The sequence below is a fragment of the Schistocerca piceifrons genome, chromosome 7 (genome assembly GCF_021461385.2).
Source record: "Schistocerca piceifrons isolate TAMUIC-IGC-003096 chromosome 7, iqSchPice1.1, whole genome shotgun sequence".
NCBI lineage: Eukaryota > Metazoa > Arthropoda > Insecta > Orthoptera > Acrididae > Schistocerca > Schistocerca piceifrons.
In genome coordinates this window covers 180151917-180171536 of record NC_060144.1, presented here as the reverse complement: position 1 = coordinate 180171536, position 19620 = coordinate 180151917, and the positions used below count along the sequence as shown (strand labels likewise).

Genomic DNA, 19620 nt, shown 5'->3' with positions numbered 1-19620 from the left:
CAAGTAAGCTTTAGGCCAAATGGCCTTCTTCCGAGTTAGAACACACACACACACACACACACACACACACACACACACACACACTCTCTCTCTCTCTCTCTCTCTCTCTCTCTCTCTCTCTCTCTCTCTCTCTCTCGCTCGCTCGCTCGCTCGCGCGCGCGCACGCAAATGAAGATCACACACTTGACCATTGTCCCTGGCTGCCAAGTTGAGACTGCCGGCCTGGGCAGCCGGAGACAGTGTGCGAGCGCGTGTGCAGTGCGTTTGGCTAATTCAGAAGGCGGCCATTTTTTCCCCATGTCTGTGACTCAACATCTCCACTATACGTTGAGTAGCACTTTACCCTTTTCAGAATATTGTTATTATTCCATCCTGAATTTTCCATTATTTTCTTGAAATCTTTGTTTGCTTTAGACCTCTCTCTCTCTCTCTCTCTCTCTCTCTCTCTCTCTCTCTCTCTTTTTTTTTTTTCCTCCTGAAAATTTGCCTTCCAATTGACTAAGTTCTTTGTAAATTCGACCATTTGACTCAGAAATAGTGTTAATCTCTTTACACATTCCTAGCACCTTGAGATTTTGTGATTGACAACAGATCTGATTGTGCAGTGTATTGACAGATACCATGTGTAGTGTTAAAACTGTCAATCATTCTTTGTGTCACCTTTAGTACTTGTAGTCCAGAGAATAACAAACTTCGACTCGCTACACTTTCTGCACAGCAGATTGTCGAGCATCCCTTTAATAATTGTTCCCCATAAAGCCTTCTACTGAGAGCATTAGCTTATGCGCAGTAAGAAATGCACGGTGTGAATATTTGTATGGACATTGATATATATTCTGGTTGACTCTGTAAATCATCCCTACAACGTAATTATGGACACTTTAACCCCCCCCCCCCCCCCCTCAATCTTGTTCTTAGCAGAGTTATCTTCTGCAGATGACTCCACATTATCACAGTATGTTGTTAGCAAGAACAGACCACTCTTTCTGCAAATCAGATGCAGATATTACAAACTTATTAGTTTTTTTTTCCTTGCTCAGAAGCTCATCTACTCCATTCAGGTCACAGTACTTTGGACCATAATATTTACTGCATTTTACCAATCTCCTACGCAGAAAGGGTGTTTTTATATCATCTCATCTACTAATTTTCATTAATGTATCGTTGCTGCAATGGTGGCTGTACTTTTTCCAGATTCAGCAATTGCTAACATTTTCCACTTATCACTGGTGGTTTCAACCAAAAGCAGATGAAGAAAGTGTTAAGAATTTTTCTCCTGATTGCTTGTTTTTTGTGTGTCCTGTTTCCCCTTCCCTGCTGTTTTCCCTTACCTGCCTTCCTTGATAAACGCATTTAGCATACACTATATTTGTTATGCTTCTGGCATTGTGACACTTAATCATTTTAGTCCACTCTTCTCCTGTTTAATGGAAATAAGTTCTTAGTAACAAGAAGTGTAAAACATGCAGTAAACCTCAATATTTATGGAAAGAGAGAAAATGTTTTATTTTATCAAAGTAGTTTTCAGTGTTAAAGTAGATTTCTGATTATTGTATTTTATAGGGACGAAGATCAGCTGCAGACTCCAAAAAGAGTGAGGTAGATGATGATGATAATTCAAGCACGCATGATGACGATATAAATGTGTACGAAGAATTATTTACAACTGTAATGACTGCAACAGATGCAGATAATAGACCACTTCATACGGTTTTCCAGTTGCTGCCATCAAAAAAGGTACACTCTCGTGATTTACCTTATACTAGTTCTATAAGTGACATTGGTACTGTCATATGTGCATAATTTAGAGTAAAAGTAATTCCTCTCTAGAATAGTAGAAGCATTGAAACGTCGAGAGGCACACAGCTAAGACTGAAACTTCAATAGCATATGGATGATTCCTTAGAGTGCACATGCACACTCACATGCACACACAATCTATATGGCTACATTGTGTTTACTGAATGTATAATGCTTGAACAGTAATTTGGCAAGTAGATTGGGGTGAGGGGTTGTGTGAAAAACGATAGGTTCATGCAATGCATAATGAAGATAATGTGGAGAGTGATCCACCATTAGACACCGTGGGACCCATCTTGCACACACTTTCAAATATCCAAGAGTGTGGATAATTGCATCCACACTTTCTTTGCTGATTGACAGATGCAGCGCTAACTGCCGACTCGTAATGAGTCTGTCCTTGCGAATGACATCAGCTCGCTGCAGCATGTCGGGTGTGACAGCTGTGGATGGTCTCCCCGCCGCTGCAAATCGTGGATCTCTGCCGAACCACCTTCTGATGACCTGACTCTTCATGCCTAGTGACTAACTGTACTTTTTGTCGACAGCAGATGCTTCATGGACTTTGCACAAGCATTAGTGAATATTCCCCACAGTTTCTTTCTTTGCCGTGAGAAATTCAAGGACAGCACATTGCTTGTTACATACATCACCTACAGGTGCCATTTTGAAGCCATCCTGCAGCTACGCTGTCTGTTGGAAGTGATGGAAATGTGGCGCGCTCACACAGGAGACTTCAAATAATACACACGTCATGTTTCGCATTCATAGCATTGTTTTTGGCTGAGAAAAAAATGCAGTGCCTTGCTTTCTGGCCAACCCTCATACAATCACAACTACTGTGTGATGAGACAAGCGAGATAAAGCCAAAATATCTCAAACATGTGCCTCTAAGTTATATACAGATAGTAAAAGAGAAGGAAATTCAATATTTTCATCTAAACTGGGACAGAATGTTTGTCAATCCCAAATCCTGTACCAAATCAGCGCCACCTTGCTTGCCACCTACCCCCAAATGCTCACCTTGCACATTCTTCGCAAAATCTCTAAACAAAACAATCCTGGACACCTCATTGTACCTGGTTACTGTGCTCCTATTGAGAGTCTGTGGTCTTACTGACCAAAACCTCCAACCAATTGCCTGTAGCATAGCCTTTCATATTAAAGATACAAACCACTCATCACGGACTCTTGGACATCCCCATTGCCACTTAGATCCCTACTGCCACCTGCCTGCCACCTCCCTATGCACCAACATTACCCACGCCCACTTAGCCTTGTGGCTTCTGAACACTACCTCTTCCAACATACTTCAGACTCTGAACCCATCACCCTCATACATCTAACTAGTTACATCCTCACACATAACTTCATGCATTGGCCCATGTTCACATTGGACTTAATTTGCTTCCTAAGGAAACTACTCTGTATTTGATCTATTGTTGTTTCTCAAACCATTTAAGGTCTCAAAACTGACCGTTGGGTTGGGAGTGCCTTGTCATTGGCACTGACGATTTTTGTTATTGGCTTCCAAAACACTGCTCTATATTTACAGCAGAGCCCTTTGCTCACTATTAGACCACGCAGTACATCTGGTGACACAGGGTTATTAATTGTCATATGCTCCTATTCTCTGTGTCCTTCAGAGCCTATGTGTGCTGTACACAGTCCATCCCTTAGTGCAACAGGTTCAAGGAAGCTTCCATTTGCTCGCTCTTGAGGGAGCGGCTATGACGTTTATGTGGGGTCCTGGTCACGTTGGTCTGATGGGAAACAAGGCTGCTGACACTGCTGCCGAGACTGCTGTCATCCTACTGCGGCCTGCTAGCTCTTCAATTCCTTCCGATGATCTCCATGTCGCCATCTGTTGATAGATGGTGTCATTTGGGCATCACCACTGGTCTTCTCTCCATGGGAACAAGCTCCGAGGGATTAAACCGTCTCACAGTAATGTGGCCAACCTCCTGTCGCCACGAGGAGAACATTTTGGCTAGGTGGCGCATTGGGTTCTGTCATTTTAGCCATTGTCATGTGTTAGGTAGTGGTCCCCCACCACTAATGTGCTAAGTGTTGTCAACCTTTGACAGTTCATCATTTCCTGCCCAAATGCCCTCTTTTTGAACCACTTAATCTTCTAGTGTCTTGCTATCTGAGTTATTGGCCATTTTAGTGAATGGCACATGGACTGTTGACCGTGTTTTAATTTTTATCAGCCATTGCAGTATGGCGAAGGACATTTAATCTTTATTTTGGTGCTTCTGTCGTCTCTAATGCATATTTTGTGGACCATTCTCTAAGAGGTCGTCTTTGTTTTTAGCTCTCTTTCCTTCCCTTGATTGGGCTCAATGTGTAGTCACTTTTAACTTCTTTTTCTTATTAGTGTTCTAACTTTCTGAAATGGGCACTTACGACCTGAGTTATATTTGTGCCCTAAAACAAAACAAAAACTACTAGTCCTTTGAGGGGAAAGTATATAAACAAATCTGAGGCATGACCATGGGTACCCGGTTGGCACATTCATATTCCTATCTGTTTATGGCCCACCTAGAGGAAATCTTCCTAGCCTCCGAAACCCCTTGGCTGCTTCAGATTCATTAATATCTTCATGATCTGGACACTGGGCCATGACCTGCTACCCAGATTCCTTCGCAGCCTGAACACCTTCTCTCCCATTTGCTTGTCCTGGTCTTCCTTCGACTAAGAGGCCACCTTCTTGGAGTGGACCTCCACCTCTCTTATGGCTCCATTCATACTTAAGTTCATATAAAGTAACTGTATTTTAACATTCGTTATTTTTCCACACACAACAATTGCTCCCATGTAGTCTGTGTATGATGCATCTATAGTGACAATAAGTATCTTGCGTGGTATGCTACCTGTAAGAACCAGCTGCAAAGTTTTCAACAAAACAAAATAGATTATGTTCTTATTGTTCTGGATCTGGCTTTCTATTAAAGGAACATTTTTTCGTTACTGTAACTTGCCATAAAGTTAAACATATCTTCCTGACTTTACAGTTATTGAGAAGGTTACTGAAAATTATTTCGTTATCAGTACTGATGTTACAGTACGCAATGTTTGCTCAACATAAAAATTTTGCAGTGGGTTTTTGTTAACAGTAAAACACCAATAATTACCACGACTAACACGAGAACATGAGACTATTATCAGAGAAAAAGATGTTTTTACTTTAAGGTTTGCCAGACCAGAACTACGCACAGCAAGATTTCTTTTATGTTATAATTATCTTTTTGCGCTGTTAATAATATATTATCAGCAGCCCGCGTCAACCTGTAAAACACGTCATAAAATCTGCTGCTCTGCTGTGCAATTCTGAAAACTGAAAAAAATAATTTTAGTTCACTATTACCCGTCCGCTTCTTTGCGATATGATTTGTTTCATTTAATGCAGTTTGAATGCGCCGCGGCAGCGGCTCGTTCATTCGTAGCACAGCTCTGCACCACGAATGATATTTAAATAACTGAAAATGTCTTAAAGGGATGGGATAAAATGCCAGGCAAGCTTATTACAAATCATAATGCAAGTTTTCACTAAGTAGCTCTATTTGAAACATTTAAACAGATTTAAGTTATTACACACCTTTCCAAATCAATGTCTAATGGCATCCCTCTCTCAATCTTGACAAAAGGATGCTACGCAAGCGTACAATATAACGTCACAGGCTCTTCGTACTCACGTAACTACAAGAAGACGGCAGAGAAATTAATGTTCTGTTATTACTATTTATCGTAGTCACATATTCTCATCTTTGTTTGATATTTAATAAGTATCGTCTGTGGCGGTTTCAGTACTCGCCGACACAGATATTATTAAAAACAATCAGTACATCATTCTATACAAGAACAAAACATAACACATAATGCTATCACTTTATTACATAAAGTTCACACAATCGTTGTCCACGCAATTACAATCATCCAGTTCAATTATGCTTTTCTCGTTTTCTTTTTTACCACATATAATATGTCTTTTGCTAAGAGACGTTACAAAAGCCTGATTTGTGTGCCTGTCGATAACTCAGCACCTGTACTATTCTGTAATTTGTTACCTTTGTACCTTTACCTTAAATTATTTACATTGTGCTGAAAATTTCTTATGTTATAAACTATTAGTTAGTTTTGTGCTATGTTAATCCAGTAAATATATTTGCTTTGGACCTTGATATTGGCAAAATAAATAGCAAATTTAAATAATCAGTGTGTAATGCTAAGCAAAATTTTAGTATGCATTAGACACGTTTAATTATTTTGCTACTTCATCAGTTGTCTTCTTCCTGTCTCCTGTGGTGAATATGATGATGCCAGTTTGTAACCCTGTTCACCAAATGTGCATGCCCTCATAGTTTTATTACTGCCTCTGCATAAGAGTTTAGAGAGTAATCAAGGTGTTCTTTATTCCAGCGTTACCCAGAGTATTACGAGGTCATTGAAAATCCTATAGATCTGAAAATGATTGCAACAAAAATACAACAAAATAAATATCAAACATTGAATGACCTAGAGAAGGATTTGCTTTTGATGACTCGCAATGCTTGCCAATTCAATGAACCTGGATCGCAAATTTATAAGGATGCAAAGGCATTACGGAAAATAATTTCCGGTAGGAAAACTGAGATTGAACATGGAAAGCTTGTTGGGGCAAAGGGTAGTGAAAGAACAAGGTAAATTATCATTTAATCAAATTTATATGTTTAGTGATGTCAATCTGTGGTAGAATTTTTAAGCACCTATGTCTACATCTATACTCCACAAGCTATTGTGAAGTGTGTGGCAGAAAGTACACCCCATTGTACCAGTTACTAGGATTTCTTCCTGTTCCACTGCTGTATTAAGTGTGGGAGGAACGATTGTTTGAATGCCTGCCTGCCTGTGTGTGTGTGTGTGTGTGTGTGTGTGTGTGTGTGTGTGTGTGTGTGTGTTTAATTAATGTAATCTTTTCGTCATGTTTCCTATCTGAGTCGTAAGCAGGGGGGTTTAGTATATCCTTAGAATCATTATTTAAAACTGGTTCTTGAAATGTTGTAAGTAGGTCTTCTGGGGATGGTTTGTCTATCTTCAAGAGTCTCCCAATTTGTTTTCTTCAGCGTTTCTGTGACACTGTCCCATGGGTCAAACAAACCTGTGACCATTCATGCTGCACTTCTCTGTACATGCTGTATACATTTAGTATCCCTCTTTAGTTGTATTTGCTATGGGTACCATCCACACTTTAGCAATATTGTAAAATGCCTCAAACAAGTAGTTCATAAACGGCCTCCTTTGTAGAATAGTGTTCTACCAATAAACCAAAGTCTACTACCTGCCTTACCCATGAGTGAGCTTGTGTGATTATTCCATTTCTATTACTACGAATTGCCAATCACGTGCACAATTTTACATTTATGAACATTTAAAGCAAATTGCCAATCTTTGCACCACTTTGAAATCTTATCAAGATGTGACTGAATATCTATGCAGCTTCTCACAGACAGTATGTCATTATAAATAACTGCACCATCTACAGGTTACTACTAATATTGTCTGTACATGAACAGCAAGGGTACCAACACACTTTCCTGGGACGCACCCGAAGTTACTTCTACATGGAACGATGACACTCTATTGAAGAAAATGTGTTGTGTCCTTCCTCTCAAAACATCTTCTTTCCAGTTACAAATTTCTCCTGATACCGACACAATCGTACTTTTGACAATAGGCATAGGTGTGGTACTGAGTGAAATGCTGTTTGGAAATCAAGAAGTACTGCATCTACCTGACTGTGTTGATCCTTGGCTTTCAGGATGTTATGTATGACACTTGCAAGTTGGATTTTGCATGACTGATGTTTTAGGAATCCATGATGGTTGGCATACCTCATGTAGTTTGAGCTCAGAATACATTCTAAAATTCTACAACAAATCGATGTCAGGGACATTGGACGGTAGTTTCGTGTATCACTTTGACTATCCTTGGTGTAAACAGGTGTGTCCTGTGCATTCTTTCAACTATGGGCCTGGTTGTTTGTTCAGGGGATTGACAATAGATTACAGCTAGAAGAGGGGGCTAACAGAGCCGCAAATTCAGTTTAGAATCCGATAGTGATTCCATCGGGCCCTGCAGCATTGTTCAATTTTAACAATTTCAGCTGTTTCTCAACACGACTGTCACTAACACTTATTCATCTTTTCAATGATATGAGGATTAAATTGGAGCAATTTTACTGTGTTTTCCAATGGAAAGGAACATTAGAAAATGGAGTTCAGCTTTTGCTTTCTTATCTTCAGTTCCAGTTCCTGTCTCATTTGTGAGTAACTGGAAACTAACTTCAGCACCACTAACACTCTTTACATACAACCAAAATTTCTTTAGGTTTTGTGAATGTTCATTTGACAATATTCTGCTATGGTTTTCACTGAGTGCTTCATCCATTGCTCTCTTGACAGCCAAACACGCTTCATTGTTTTATTTTACATCTGTTACGCAGTAATCTCTTTCTTTAGGAGTTTCCTTACGGCGACTGTATATTATGGAGGGTCCCTGCCATTATGAACTGTTCTACAGGATACATGTCTGTCCAGTGAATGATCAACTATTCTTTTAAACCTGAGCCATAGTTCTCTACATGTTCCTGTTGTGTGCTGAAAGGTTAAAGTTCTTCATTGGGATATCACTCTACTGATTTTTTAATCTTGTTTAATGAACATACAGGTATGTATCTTTCTAATGACAGTATTATGATAACAAGGATGCTGTTTGGAAAGTGAATTGCAGGGACGGGGGCTACTTGAATACATCACATTTCATGTTTGTCCTATTTTTTATTACAGAGATATGAGGCCATCTTTGGTTTTTTAAATGGAACCCTATGTTAAATTTTAGCGTAGCATGATGGGGTTAAAAAGATGGTTTCAAATATGTGTATATCATAATATTTAGGCGAAAAGTTTTTGAGACACAGATATGTTCTCATATTGTGTTCGTCCTTCGAAGTGGCATTGTCCGATGTGACCTTTCGTCTTGACCACAGGGGAATTTAACAGGGAAGGCGTTGTTTTCCTGCTTCTTGATAACGCCGCAAGGTGACGCACGAGGTAGCTGGAGAGAAGGGTATAAATGTGCTGCTGGGGTAATGAGACATCGCATTTCCATCACAGTTTCTTGGAGCAGATATGTACACCAACGAAGAAAAGTTAGATATGCTTCTAGTGAATAGTGAAAGCAGAAGAATTGCTGTTACAGCAATAAAGCGATATGGAGAGCTGTATCCTGATCATGAGCGTCCTACACACCAGCATCATCAAAAATGTCATTGTGGGGCCATACGTCATTCCAGTTATACTAAATGGCAATAACTATGCACAGTTCCTGCAAAACTTTCTGCTCATTTTGCTGGAAGTGGTACCACTAACTACTCGTCAGTGCATGTGGTTCCAACATGACGGCTGTCCTGCTCACTCTTCCCGTGTGGCTACAGAGCTGTCAAATGAAAAGTTCCCGGATTGTTCGATAGGATGACAGGCTGAAGTGAAGTGGCGAGCCTGGTCTCCTGATTTGACCCCTCTTGAATTTTTTCTGTGGGGAGCAGTCAAACATTAAGTGTATGCTCAAATACCAACTACGCCAGACGATATGAAGCAACGTATCATCGAAGCGTGCACTGATATCTTAGGTGACACCCTCGCAGCCATTCACAGATCATTCGAACATCGACTACAAATGTGCATTGCAGCAGAGGGGAAGCATTTTGAATCACATGCTTCAGAAAAGTTTCGTATCATGTACAGTATTTATTTTGCATCTTTGTGTGTATTTGCTTCGTATTGTGATCAATAGTAAATATTTTCAAATAGAAAACAAATACGTATGAAATAATTGTGACCAATAAGGGCCTCCTCATTTACATTTGTATTTCTGTTACTTAAAATGTATTAACATCTTGTAGTATTTTAATACTGTATGTTGTGTACTATTTTGGTATCACAGTTGCCAAATAACGTATTACTGTTGTCAAGTAAATGGGCGTGTTTGTGTAAGGACGGACTCGTGACGTTTACCATGTGCTCTACATAACAGGAAAGGTCGCATTGGCAACGTCGCTTCGAAGGATGAACATGATACGAGAACATATCTGTGTCTCAAAAACTGTTCGCCTAAACATTATGAGATATACGTATATGAAACCATCTTTTTAACCTCATCATGCTACACTAAAATTTAACATATGGTTCCATCTAAAAAAAAAAAAAAAGCAGAGATGGTCTCGTATCTCTGTAATAAAAAATAGCACAAACATGAAATGTAATGTATTCAAGTAGCCCCTGTCCCTGCAGTTCACTCTCCAAACGGCATCTTTGTATCTATTACGGTTGGGGAGATACAAGGGGTGTTATGACTTAGATCCTCACCCTGTATATCTTTATTTTTGTTTTAGTTGTCCTTTGTACTTCGGTAATCATTGTTGCCACAGCTGCGCCGCATTTACTGATACCAGTTTTGATGTGGACATCCTCAAAGAGATTAGGTCTACTTGTTGCCATTAGAGCTAATATATTTCTGCCACAAATGGGGTTCCGAACTATCTGTCTAAATACTGTATTTACTCGAATTTAAGCCACACTTTTTTTCTGGTTTTTGTAATACGAAAAACCGCCTGCGGCTTAGAATCAAGGGCAAAATGAACGGAAGCTCTGAAAAATGTCGGTAGGTGCCGCCACAACTAACTTCTGCCATCAAATATATGTAGCGCTACACAGGCGTGCTTAGCAGGCACAAAGGTAAATACTGGCACCAAAACCTCTGCGTCAGTAAATAATGTGAACGTTACGCCATGTATTCTTTTGTGTTTGCTGCTATCTCATTTATATCCTGTCTGCCTAATGAACTACGAAACTAGAGTGAGACAACAGCAAACGCGGAAGAATATACGTATCATGTCATGTTTATATTTGTATTATTCTTAAGCTGAATAGTGATACAGTCAGAAATGAAGCACGGCAACTGACTAGATTTTTAAATCTAAGATGAATCTAATTTCTGTGCAGAATGTAATGTACTAAAGAGGCGTGTGCAAAGATTTTCAAACGGATAAAAATTTTCGCTAAACTCTCGTTCAGAACATCTTCTATCATATGCAGTCGATTATTTGATTCTTGTTGGTAATTATCAAAGAAAGCAGCAGTGTAAGTAACAACAAATAGCAGTCTCTTGCCATCGTTTCGTTTATGAGACAATTTCTCTCTCTCTCTCTCTCTCTCTCTCTCTCTCTCTCTCTCTCTCTCTCTCTCTTTTTTTTAAAAAAAAAAATGCGAGCCGCGGTAGCGCCCACAAAAGCAAGCCATGCCACGATCGGTGACAGGTCGTAAACACTCATCATCAGAATGCGACAAACAATGCATGACACTCTACAATAATGCATTTTCAGCTTAGAGTGACGTAAACACCTATAACAAAGAGAACGGCACTTATCAGATCAAAGCAAAATAAGCAATCAATTCAAACCAGATGAAGCAAGTGAAAAAGGAAGGGTACCCGTATAAATGGAGCGCCTGACACACAGCAATGGCTACTGGGTAAAGCTTAACTCTTAAGCTTACGACTCGAACCAAACTACTGTAGCTGTATCTTCATCCATACGACCCCAATTGTGTCTCATGTTACAATGGACTAACTTTGTTTCGATTTGGAAGTGCGGTCTAAATCTTTTCTCTCCCCTTGAATTTCGAGTCTCAAATTCCAGGTGCGGCTTAGATTCGAGTAAATACGGTAATTTTCAGAGAAGACATTTAGTATTGTTCCACAGGATGACTTCTAACAGCCACTACTAACAAAACTCTAATTTTCCCAGTTGATTTCTGTATGTTAAAAATCTGCACTGATAATTACAGTATGATTGATGAACTTAGGTACAATTGAACTAATGTTTTCTCAGAAGTTTTCAGTTACATCAGAAGGTAAGTCTGGCGGGTGATAAAAGGATCCAGCTGCCATTCTGTACCCATCGCTGATAATGAGTCTTGCCCAAGCAATCTCGCATTTAGCTTCAATTTCTATTTTAGTGGATTTGAGTTTTTTGACTACTGCAACAGATACACCACTTCAATTTCCCATTAGTGTCTCCTTTCAACAGACACTTAACTTTTCCCCAAAAATATCACTGCTGTGAATATCAAATTTTAACCAGCTCTCTGTACCTAGTATATGTGAGCTTCACTGCTGTTCAGGAGCGCATCAGAATCACACTTCATTTTTAATGCTTTGGCGGTTAATTTATAGAATTTTAATAGTCTCACCTTTTAGGGGCCGTTCTGTTGGATCTTACGCAGGGTGTATACACCCCGGGACAACAGGGAAATCTGGGGAAAACTTGGGGAATTTTTTTATCCGGGAGAAAATTGGGAAAGACCCGGGATTTTTTTAGAATTCTGGGAATTTTTCATTGTTTCTAATGTTGAGTTAAATTTTTGTAATTTTGACTGGTAAGAACTGATGGTCTAACAAAGAATTTTACTGTATCACGCTACTACATAATAGTACTGCAGCAATAAAATCTAAACGACAGAATAAAACCAAAATAAAACTTCAGTTGCAAAGCAAATGCGCCATTTACAACAACAAAACACTGTGCACACTCAAGTGCCTGCCTAAAGCAAAATGTGTCAAAGGTTTTAGGATGAAGACAATAGAATACTTCATAACAGAAAACTATTTCCAATGAGTGCAATGCCATAACTGTTTCATTAAGCTCGTTTTGAGCAGTTGCTAGTGGGCTCCTGCGCGTGCGCAGTTGAGTTACGTATGAGCAGTACCTTTCGCTTCTGACTGCTTGAAGTGTGGCTGCGGCAGCAGGGAGAAGTCATGCTACCCATAAGTTTTCTGGCACAACTAAGTTGCCACATTCACAATGGATGTCTGTGTCTGGGAGCTATCAAGTGCATTAAAATAAATTCACGCAATTATGGAAGGCTAAAATATGTTTGTTTTCTGATTTTATTTTATTTCCATGTTTTCGGCAGTCAAGCATTAATCGCCTTGCACAACAACGAAGCTATTTTTGTCAGTTTGCTAAAGAGATGTGACTTTTATTAATCTTTTGCGCAGATGCAGTCAATTTATAAGAAACAAAGTGTTTTATTCCACACTTTCACAAGCTGTGACATTGTCACAAATAAAACAGTGATCCGAATACAGAATTAATTTCCTTTACTTTACGTCAGTGGTCACAAATTTTTTGTCAACAGCTTACCGGTTTTGGTCTGTTATGACCATCTTCAGATCTGTTTTATAAAAACAGTGTCCAAATGTACTGCAGCCATTGTGGCATTGCCAAATGTTAAATGCATTTAACATTTGACGATGCCACTATGGCTGCATTTAACATTTGGCAATGCCACTATGGCTGCAGTACATTAGGACACTGTTTTTATAAAACAGATCTGAAGATGGTCATTATATACCAAAACCGGTAATCTGTTGACAAAAAATTTGTGACTATAAACGTAAAGTAAAGGAAATTTATTCATTCCACACATTGGCTAGTTTTAACTGTTCACTGAATTTCAAGTGCGCATTTTCATCTTCTGGCACCTATGACATTATGTCATAATAAAGAACCAAACAGGAGGCAATACAGTACTGATATTCCAAGAAAATTTTCACCTCGGAAAGTGCACTGAAAAGCTTAATACCAGGTTGGCGCCTGTTTCATTGTAAATCTCGACATATGAATGTGTCCTTTTAGTTGAATTATGCATTTTAGTGTGCTGATCTTGGAGTATCCTCTGATGTCCTATTTCTTTTATGATGTCATGTTAGAACTCTTAATGCTATGTGTTTAGGAACATACAGGCTTCCTACATCATCATAGCTGCCCATGCACCATAGCCCCTGTTTTCCGATGCTCTCTGGCACCTGTTAAAGTGAACCCATGTCGAAGAGGTCGTGGGAAAATATTGTGAATGGTTCTTTGAAAAGCATTATTTTCAAAGGAAATTTCCTTTTACAGAAGATGAATTATGTTATGTGTGAGAATGGGCTATGAATTTCTTAAATTGCAGAGTGTTTGAGTCTCATTTAAAACTTAAAACTTTGAGTAACAACCTCTTGAAATGATTTCGAGCCTAGATGACTAGACATTGTCATTGTTTAAAATTTTACTGGCACATTGGTGTGATGTATCTTTAAAGTGTAACACATGCAAGAAAGACCAGTATTATAAGTGAAAACGTAGCTTTTCTTGTAGCTTATTATTCTTAAAGATCAATATTATTTGTGAAAGCTTAGCGTTTCTTGTAACTACACTGTGTACATTAATTTAAACCGTTAACTTTTCCTACTTGTGTGTTCACGTTAATTAACAGTGATGTTGCTGTTGGCTGACTACATCAGGTGTCCTATGCTCTGAATATCTGCTGTCATCGGTTGGCAAGATCATGCGACATGAGCTATGATTGGTGTACAAAAGCGCATTGCAATCTCTTACTTCAATGCTTCGGAAATTAATGTACTGTGTTTGGTGGAATTCGAATTTATACTTCAGTAATACAAAAATACGCAGCGTATCGTAACATGAAAATATGCAGCATACATGTTGCTGCACATCAAAGATATTTTCAAAACGTGTTTTTTTTTTCCCACTCCCCTTCCTTGCGGAGTTTTATTTTATAAAGTGCCAGGAAGTTCTATGCTGGTGTATAAAATCTTTACCATTCAAAGGACTGATGTTTTGACTGCTCCGAGGAAAACAACATTGTTGCTTATCACGGAAAAAGTGTATTTTCACCTTGGAAGAAGTATATTTTCACATGGGGAAAAAGTGGGTTTTGGGAAAAAGTGCGTTTTTAACCAGATCTGGTGAAAATCTGGGATTTTATTTTATTTTTTCTTGCCCGCATATACACCCTGTTATACTTCTGGGTCTCCTACAGCTGTCATTATCTGGATTGCATAGTGTGTCACTTAATCTAAAAGAACTCTCATGTGCATGCCACACACATTCAGCTACCTGAGTAGTAGCCTCTGATATGTGTATTATACTCCTGACCCTTTTAGGAGGACCCAGCAATTCTCAAACCTATGCTGCAAGTTCAGGAAGTCACAGGCTAGTGTGTCACAGGCCTTGAACTTTCTGTTTTAGTGTTTCCTCTCAAGTTGGAACGAGGGGATCACAATCAGTTCTGGAGACAGTGCTGTAAATTGTGTGTTCCATTGAAACTCCTTGCGCAAAGCTGCTCTTCTCAACCTCTGCCAGTCACTGGAATGATCCAAATATTAATTTGGAGCCCAGATGACAGGCATAGTTTCTATCTGATGTGCACCACAATTTACTGGTTGCACCCTATTGCCTCAGTGGCTGCTGGAATAACATCGCCAACACATTGCATCCCGTAAGGGTACCATTAGTTGCTGTGTGTTTGAACCCCTGACAATTAGTAGACCCCTCCCTTTGCATTTGCCTCCTCTCGGCACAGGGCAAAGCAAGTTTCCCCAAAACAGGTGAAGAGAGTCCCACTGGCTCACTTTCAGCAAAAGATAGCATCGCGAACTTGTTGGTCAGGTGGACTGAATAATACTTGGAGTCCTCCCTGGTTCCTGTCCACCCTGTACAGGATATTGCATATTATGATTTTTCTTGGAACCAAAAATGTACTCTTGGGATTAAACATGGAGTCTGGAAACGAGTTCTGTGAAACCCAGCTTCCTGTGTTTGGTCATGAGATCAAAGTGGCAGTAGGTACTGATGCCCTGATTAATACCATGTTTATTGAATTGTGGAAAGCATCCTGTATAGTTTTTCACCATCGCCTAATGAAGGAAATACAGATGTAAACATTATATATGACCAGCTTTTTAACTGGATTGAATAGTTTCTAAAAAGTAGATCTCAGCATGTCTTTTGTAACAGAGATAAATCTTTAGTTTAGTAGGCTAACTGTGAAAGCATAATGGACGTGTTCTTCCAACTCCAGTGGTAACTACCACAAAAAAGACATAGTGCATCATGGCATTATTTACTGTTAAAATTCAGTGTATGTATGTTCCTAGAGGAATCAACCATTATATTGTTTCACCTGTACTATCTCTCACAAAGATTGCTAAAGGTAAAATTAGAGGGATTAAAGCTCATATAGAGGCTTATCAGCGAGCATTCTTCCTGCAAGTCATTCATAACTGGAGCAGGTAAGTCAGGAAATAGCAATAGTTCATGAAATACCCTCAGTTACACACCATAAGGTGACTTGCAGAGTTCAGATGTAGACACAGGTGTGCTTTAAAATTAGCTAGGAATATTTTTTTTATGTGTGTATCGACATTACTGGAAATTTTATTCACAAGGATAAGTACTGGCCAGTTGTTCCGTCTCTTTATAATTTTTATCTACATACACATATGTAGCAATTCACATTTAAGTGTTTGGCAGAGGGATCATAGACTCACTTTCAGACTATTTCCCGACAATTCCACTCTCATATAGCATATGGGGAAAAATAAATGCCAGAGTCTTTCTGTGCAGGCTCTGATCTCTTATATCGTATTATAATGGTCATTTCTTCCTATGTAGGCCAGACGGAGTGGCTGAGCGGTTCTAGGCACTTCAGTCTGGAACCATGCGACCGCTACGGTCGCAGGTTCGAATCCTGCCTTGGGCATGGATGTGTGTGATGTCCTTAGGTTAGTTAGGTTTAAGTAGTTCTAAGTTCTAGGGGACTGATGACCTCAGAAGTTAAGTCCCATAGTGCTCAGAGCCATTTTTTTCTTCCTGTGTAGGTGGGAGTCAGCAAAATATTTTGGCATTCTGAGGAGAAAATTGGTAGTTGAAATGTCGTGAAAAGACTTTGCCACAACAAAAAAATACCTTTGTTTTAATGTGTGCCACCTCAGCTTGCATATCATATCTATGACACACACTCTCCCCTGTTTCCCGATAATACAAAATGAGCTGACCGTCATTGAAGACTTTCGTTGTCCACCGCCATTCGTATATGGTAAGGATATATTACTGCGCAGCAGTACCCCAGAAGAGAATGGGCAAGCATGGTGTAGCCGGCCTCTTTCATAGATTTCTTGTAGGTTCTGAAGTCTTTGGTTCATCTTCCCCACAACTTTCCTGTGTGATAGTTTACATTTGAATTATTTGTAATTGTATTTCCTAGAAATTTAGCTAAATACGTAACATTTCAACTGTTTGTTTGTTGTTGTGTAACTGAAATGAAACGGATTTTTTTAGTACTTATGTGCAGGACCTCTCACTTTTTATTGTTTGTCATGAATTTTCACTTTTCGTACCATGTAGATATCTTGCCTGAATCATTTTGCAATTCATTTTGATCTTCCGACGTCTTTACTAGATGGTAAATGGCAGCATCATTTGCAGTCAGTCAAACTAGCCTGCTCAGATTATATCCTAAATCATTTATATAGTCTGGCTCAAGTGAATTTGCATTTTGATATGATGTAGACGTTCTGTGTGACACCATTGGTTCCCCCACCCTCCGTTAGTGTGTGGACGAGGGCCAATGGGCCTTAGTGATGGGCTTTAAGTGCATTTTTAATATTAATAATGAACGTTTTACACTGAATATACTTCATGACTTATGGAATACCATGGTACCCCAGTCATTTATCTGATACCGGGCAGCGAGTGCTGGGGATAATACTGTAATCCAAGGTGGTGATTCTGCAGGGAAGTTCACACTTTCTTCACCGTTTACCGTCGTGTCAATAGATTTGTATATTCTCTCTTCATTGGGAATTTTCTTTTGAATATTAAAACTGATATCGTTGACAATACTTTTTAGATGCCAAAATTGCTGTTTCAAATAGCCAGTCTGGATTGGTATAGTTGTGAACAATGTTTGGATAAATTTGGTTGATGCGTTCGTTTTCAGCAGTGGCTCTGTTGCAGAAATTACTGTGTAGTTTAATGAGGCTGGTCGTCTGATCAATAGGATGTGTGGCTTCACCTATTTGTGAAAGTTGTTGAGCAAAATGTGGTTTGTTTAGTTTCTTGGTAGTTCAACTCTCATATTTTTTGTTAGTCTCAGTGTTTGTATATGCGGTCAGTGATGTGACTTTTTTAAGCAAGTGTTGATCTCGTCTGCTGATGTTGACTTGGTGATAGTTGGAAGTGTTAGTGGAAAATCTCTTTGAGTGTGAGTAGAGCTCCTCCCGTCACTTCAGTTTCCTCGCAAGTTTTGTAATGTTTTGTCCATGGCTTTCAGTGATTTTTTATGTGCCATTGTGGATTCGTACTAGAAGACAACTTTAGCAGTTCAACCTGTCCAGATGCTCTTGAGATTTTACATACTGGGAATTGTCCTTCAGCTATATTCTGCAATAGTTGTAGGGGGACTGGGCAGTCCATCCTCCTTCCATAAGAGTGGGTGCAGTGTCGGATAATGCCAGTGCAAGTACGATGTGTTGTTTAGCACATATTTCTGCCATAAATAGATTTATTAGAAATGTCACGATGCTGCATCGTGTGTCCAAGTAAATAACTCCACCACTGTTGTTGTCAGTCTGGTCCATCATAATGTTGTAAATTTCTGTTTGATTGTCATTAAAGAATGGTTTGTTGTGAGCGATGTACTGAAGTAGTTGGTTGATGTTACAGCTTTTTCCCTTCGTAATTTCGAAGTTTAGCATACTGATAGAATCTTTTTGTGGTGTGTGCATCCCAAGTTCTAATAAGGTCCGGTCGTTCATTGCTGAATATTTATCTTCTAGATGAATGAGTGTTTCATTGAAGACATAATTGTTGAATTTGATGGTCAGGTCAGGATGAACCTGTCAGATTTGGTGCAGTACATCATCGCTCATACTGTCTTTGAAGGAGTCCCATAGCTGTTTTGGATTCATTGGAATACATGTCATTAGAATTATGGTGTATAAGTCTCATTGATTCAGCTGATGCTGTGGGGGAGGCTACTTGTAGTGTTAATTTCGAGTGGTTGAGGTTTTCCAGTAGTCCTAAGTGTTGGTGTGTTTCTCCGTACATCTGTCATAGATAACTGTCAACAGTCTTGAGATCTGAGAAAATCTTTGGTCTCCATATTTCGTATAAAAACATTCAGAGTAGAAAAATTTGGTGGTGTTCAGATGTATGGCATATACTCAGCTTAGTGCACTAGCTTTCACGATTCCTGGATGATCTACTGGAATTCCTTGTTCTCATTGTTGAAAGATTTTTCTTGTTGTGTTCCATGTATAATAGCTAGGGATGTCGACATATAGTAAAAATTTTCATTGATGGGTGCTTATTGAATAGTTGGTAAAAAGCTGTTAATTTTGCATTCTGAGATGGTTCACTTCCAATTTTTCTCGTGTGTCTTTTGTGAAGTAAACTCACTGTCCACTCTCCAAATGCACTGGTAGATGTTGCACAGTTGGTTCATGTTTGTGTATGAGAGAATCAGAAAACAGCCACTCCGCTTCATTACTGTTGATGCCTCATCTCATTTGGCATGTGATGATCTCGTTGTTCCTGTTTTGTTGTTTGCTGTCTTTGGCCGTTTGAAATATGCCATGTCACTGCCTTTTTTTCACATACTTGCAGACCTATTCGATGGATTTCACTGAATTGAAGTATTTTGCATTTATGTGTGTTTGGAACATTTTGGTAAGTAGTGTGGTGTATGGTACTACCCACTTATTATTTTTAAATGTGAACGTTTTAGGTTAGACGTTACCGTGACTGTTATTGACATTAAATGAAACAACAAGTTTACTGTTACCAGTCACCGTTTTATTTATTTCCATGACGCGTTTCAAAGGCGTAAACCTCCACCATCGGGTGGATTTACATTAGTTAGTATGATGTGTGTG

The 19620-nt window shown here is 39.2% G+C and overlaps 1 protein-coding gene across 1 annotated transcript in view; it reads left to right on the top strand.

The window, feature by feature from the left end:
- Window positions 1–19620, top strand: part of LOC124804605 (protein polybromo-1) — a 334390-nt gene that overhangs the window by 56670 nt on the left and 258100 nt on the right. Inside the window, exons 6-7 of the mRNA XM_047264803.1 lie at window positions 1564–1737; window positions 6223–6482. Coding sequence (XP_047120759.1) covers window positions 1564–1737; window positions 6223–6482 — 434 coding nt within the window. The remainder of the gene's footprint in view (window positions 1–1563; window positions 1738–6222; window positions 6483–19620) is intronic.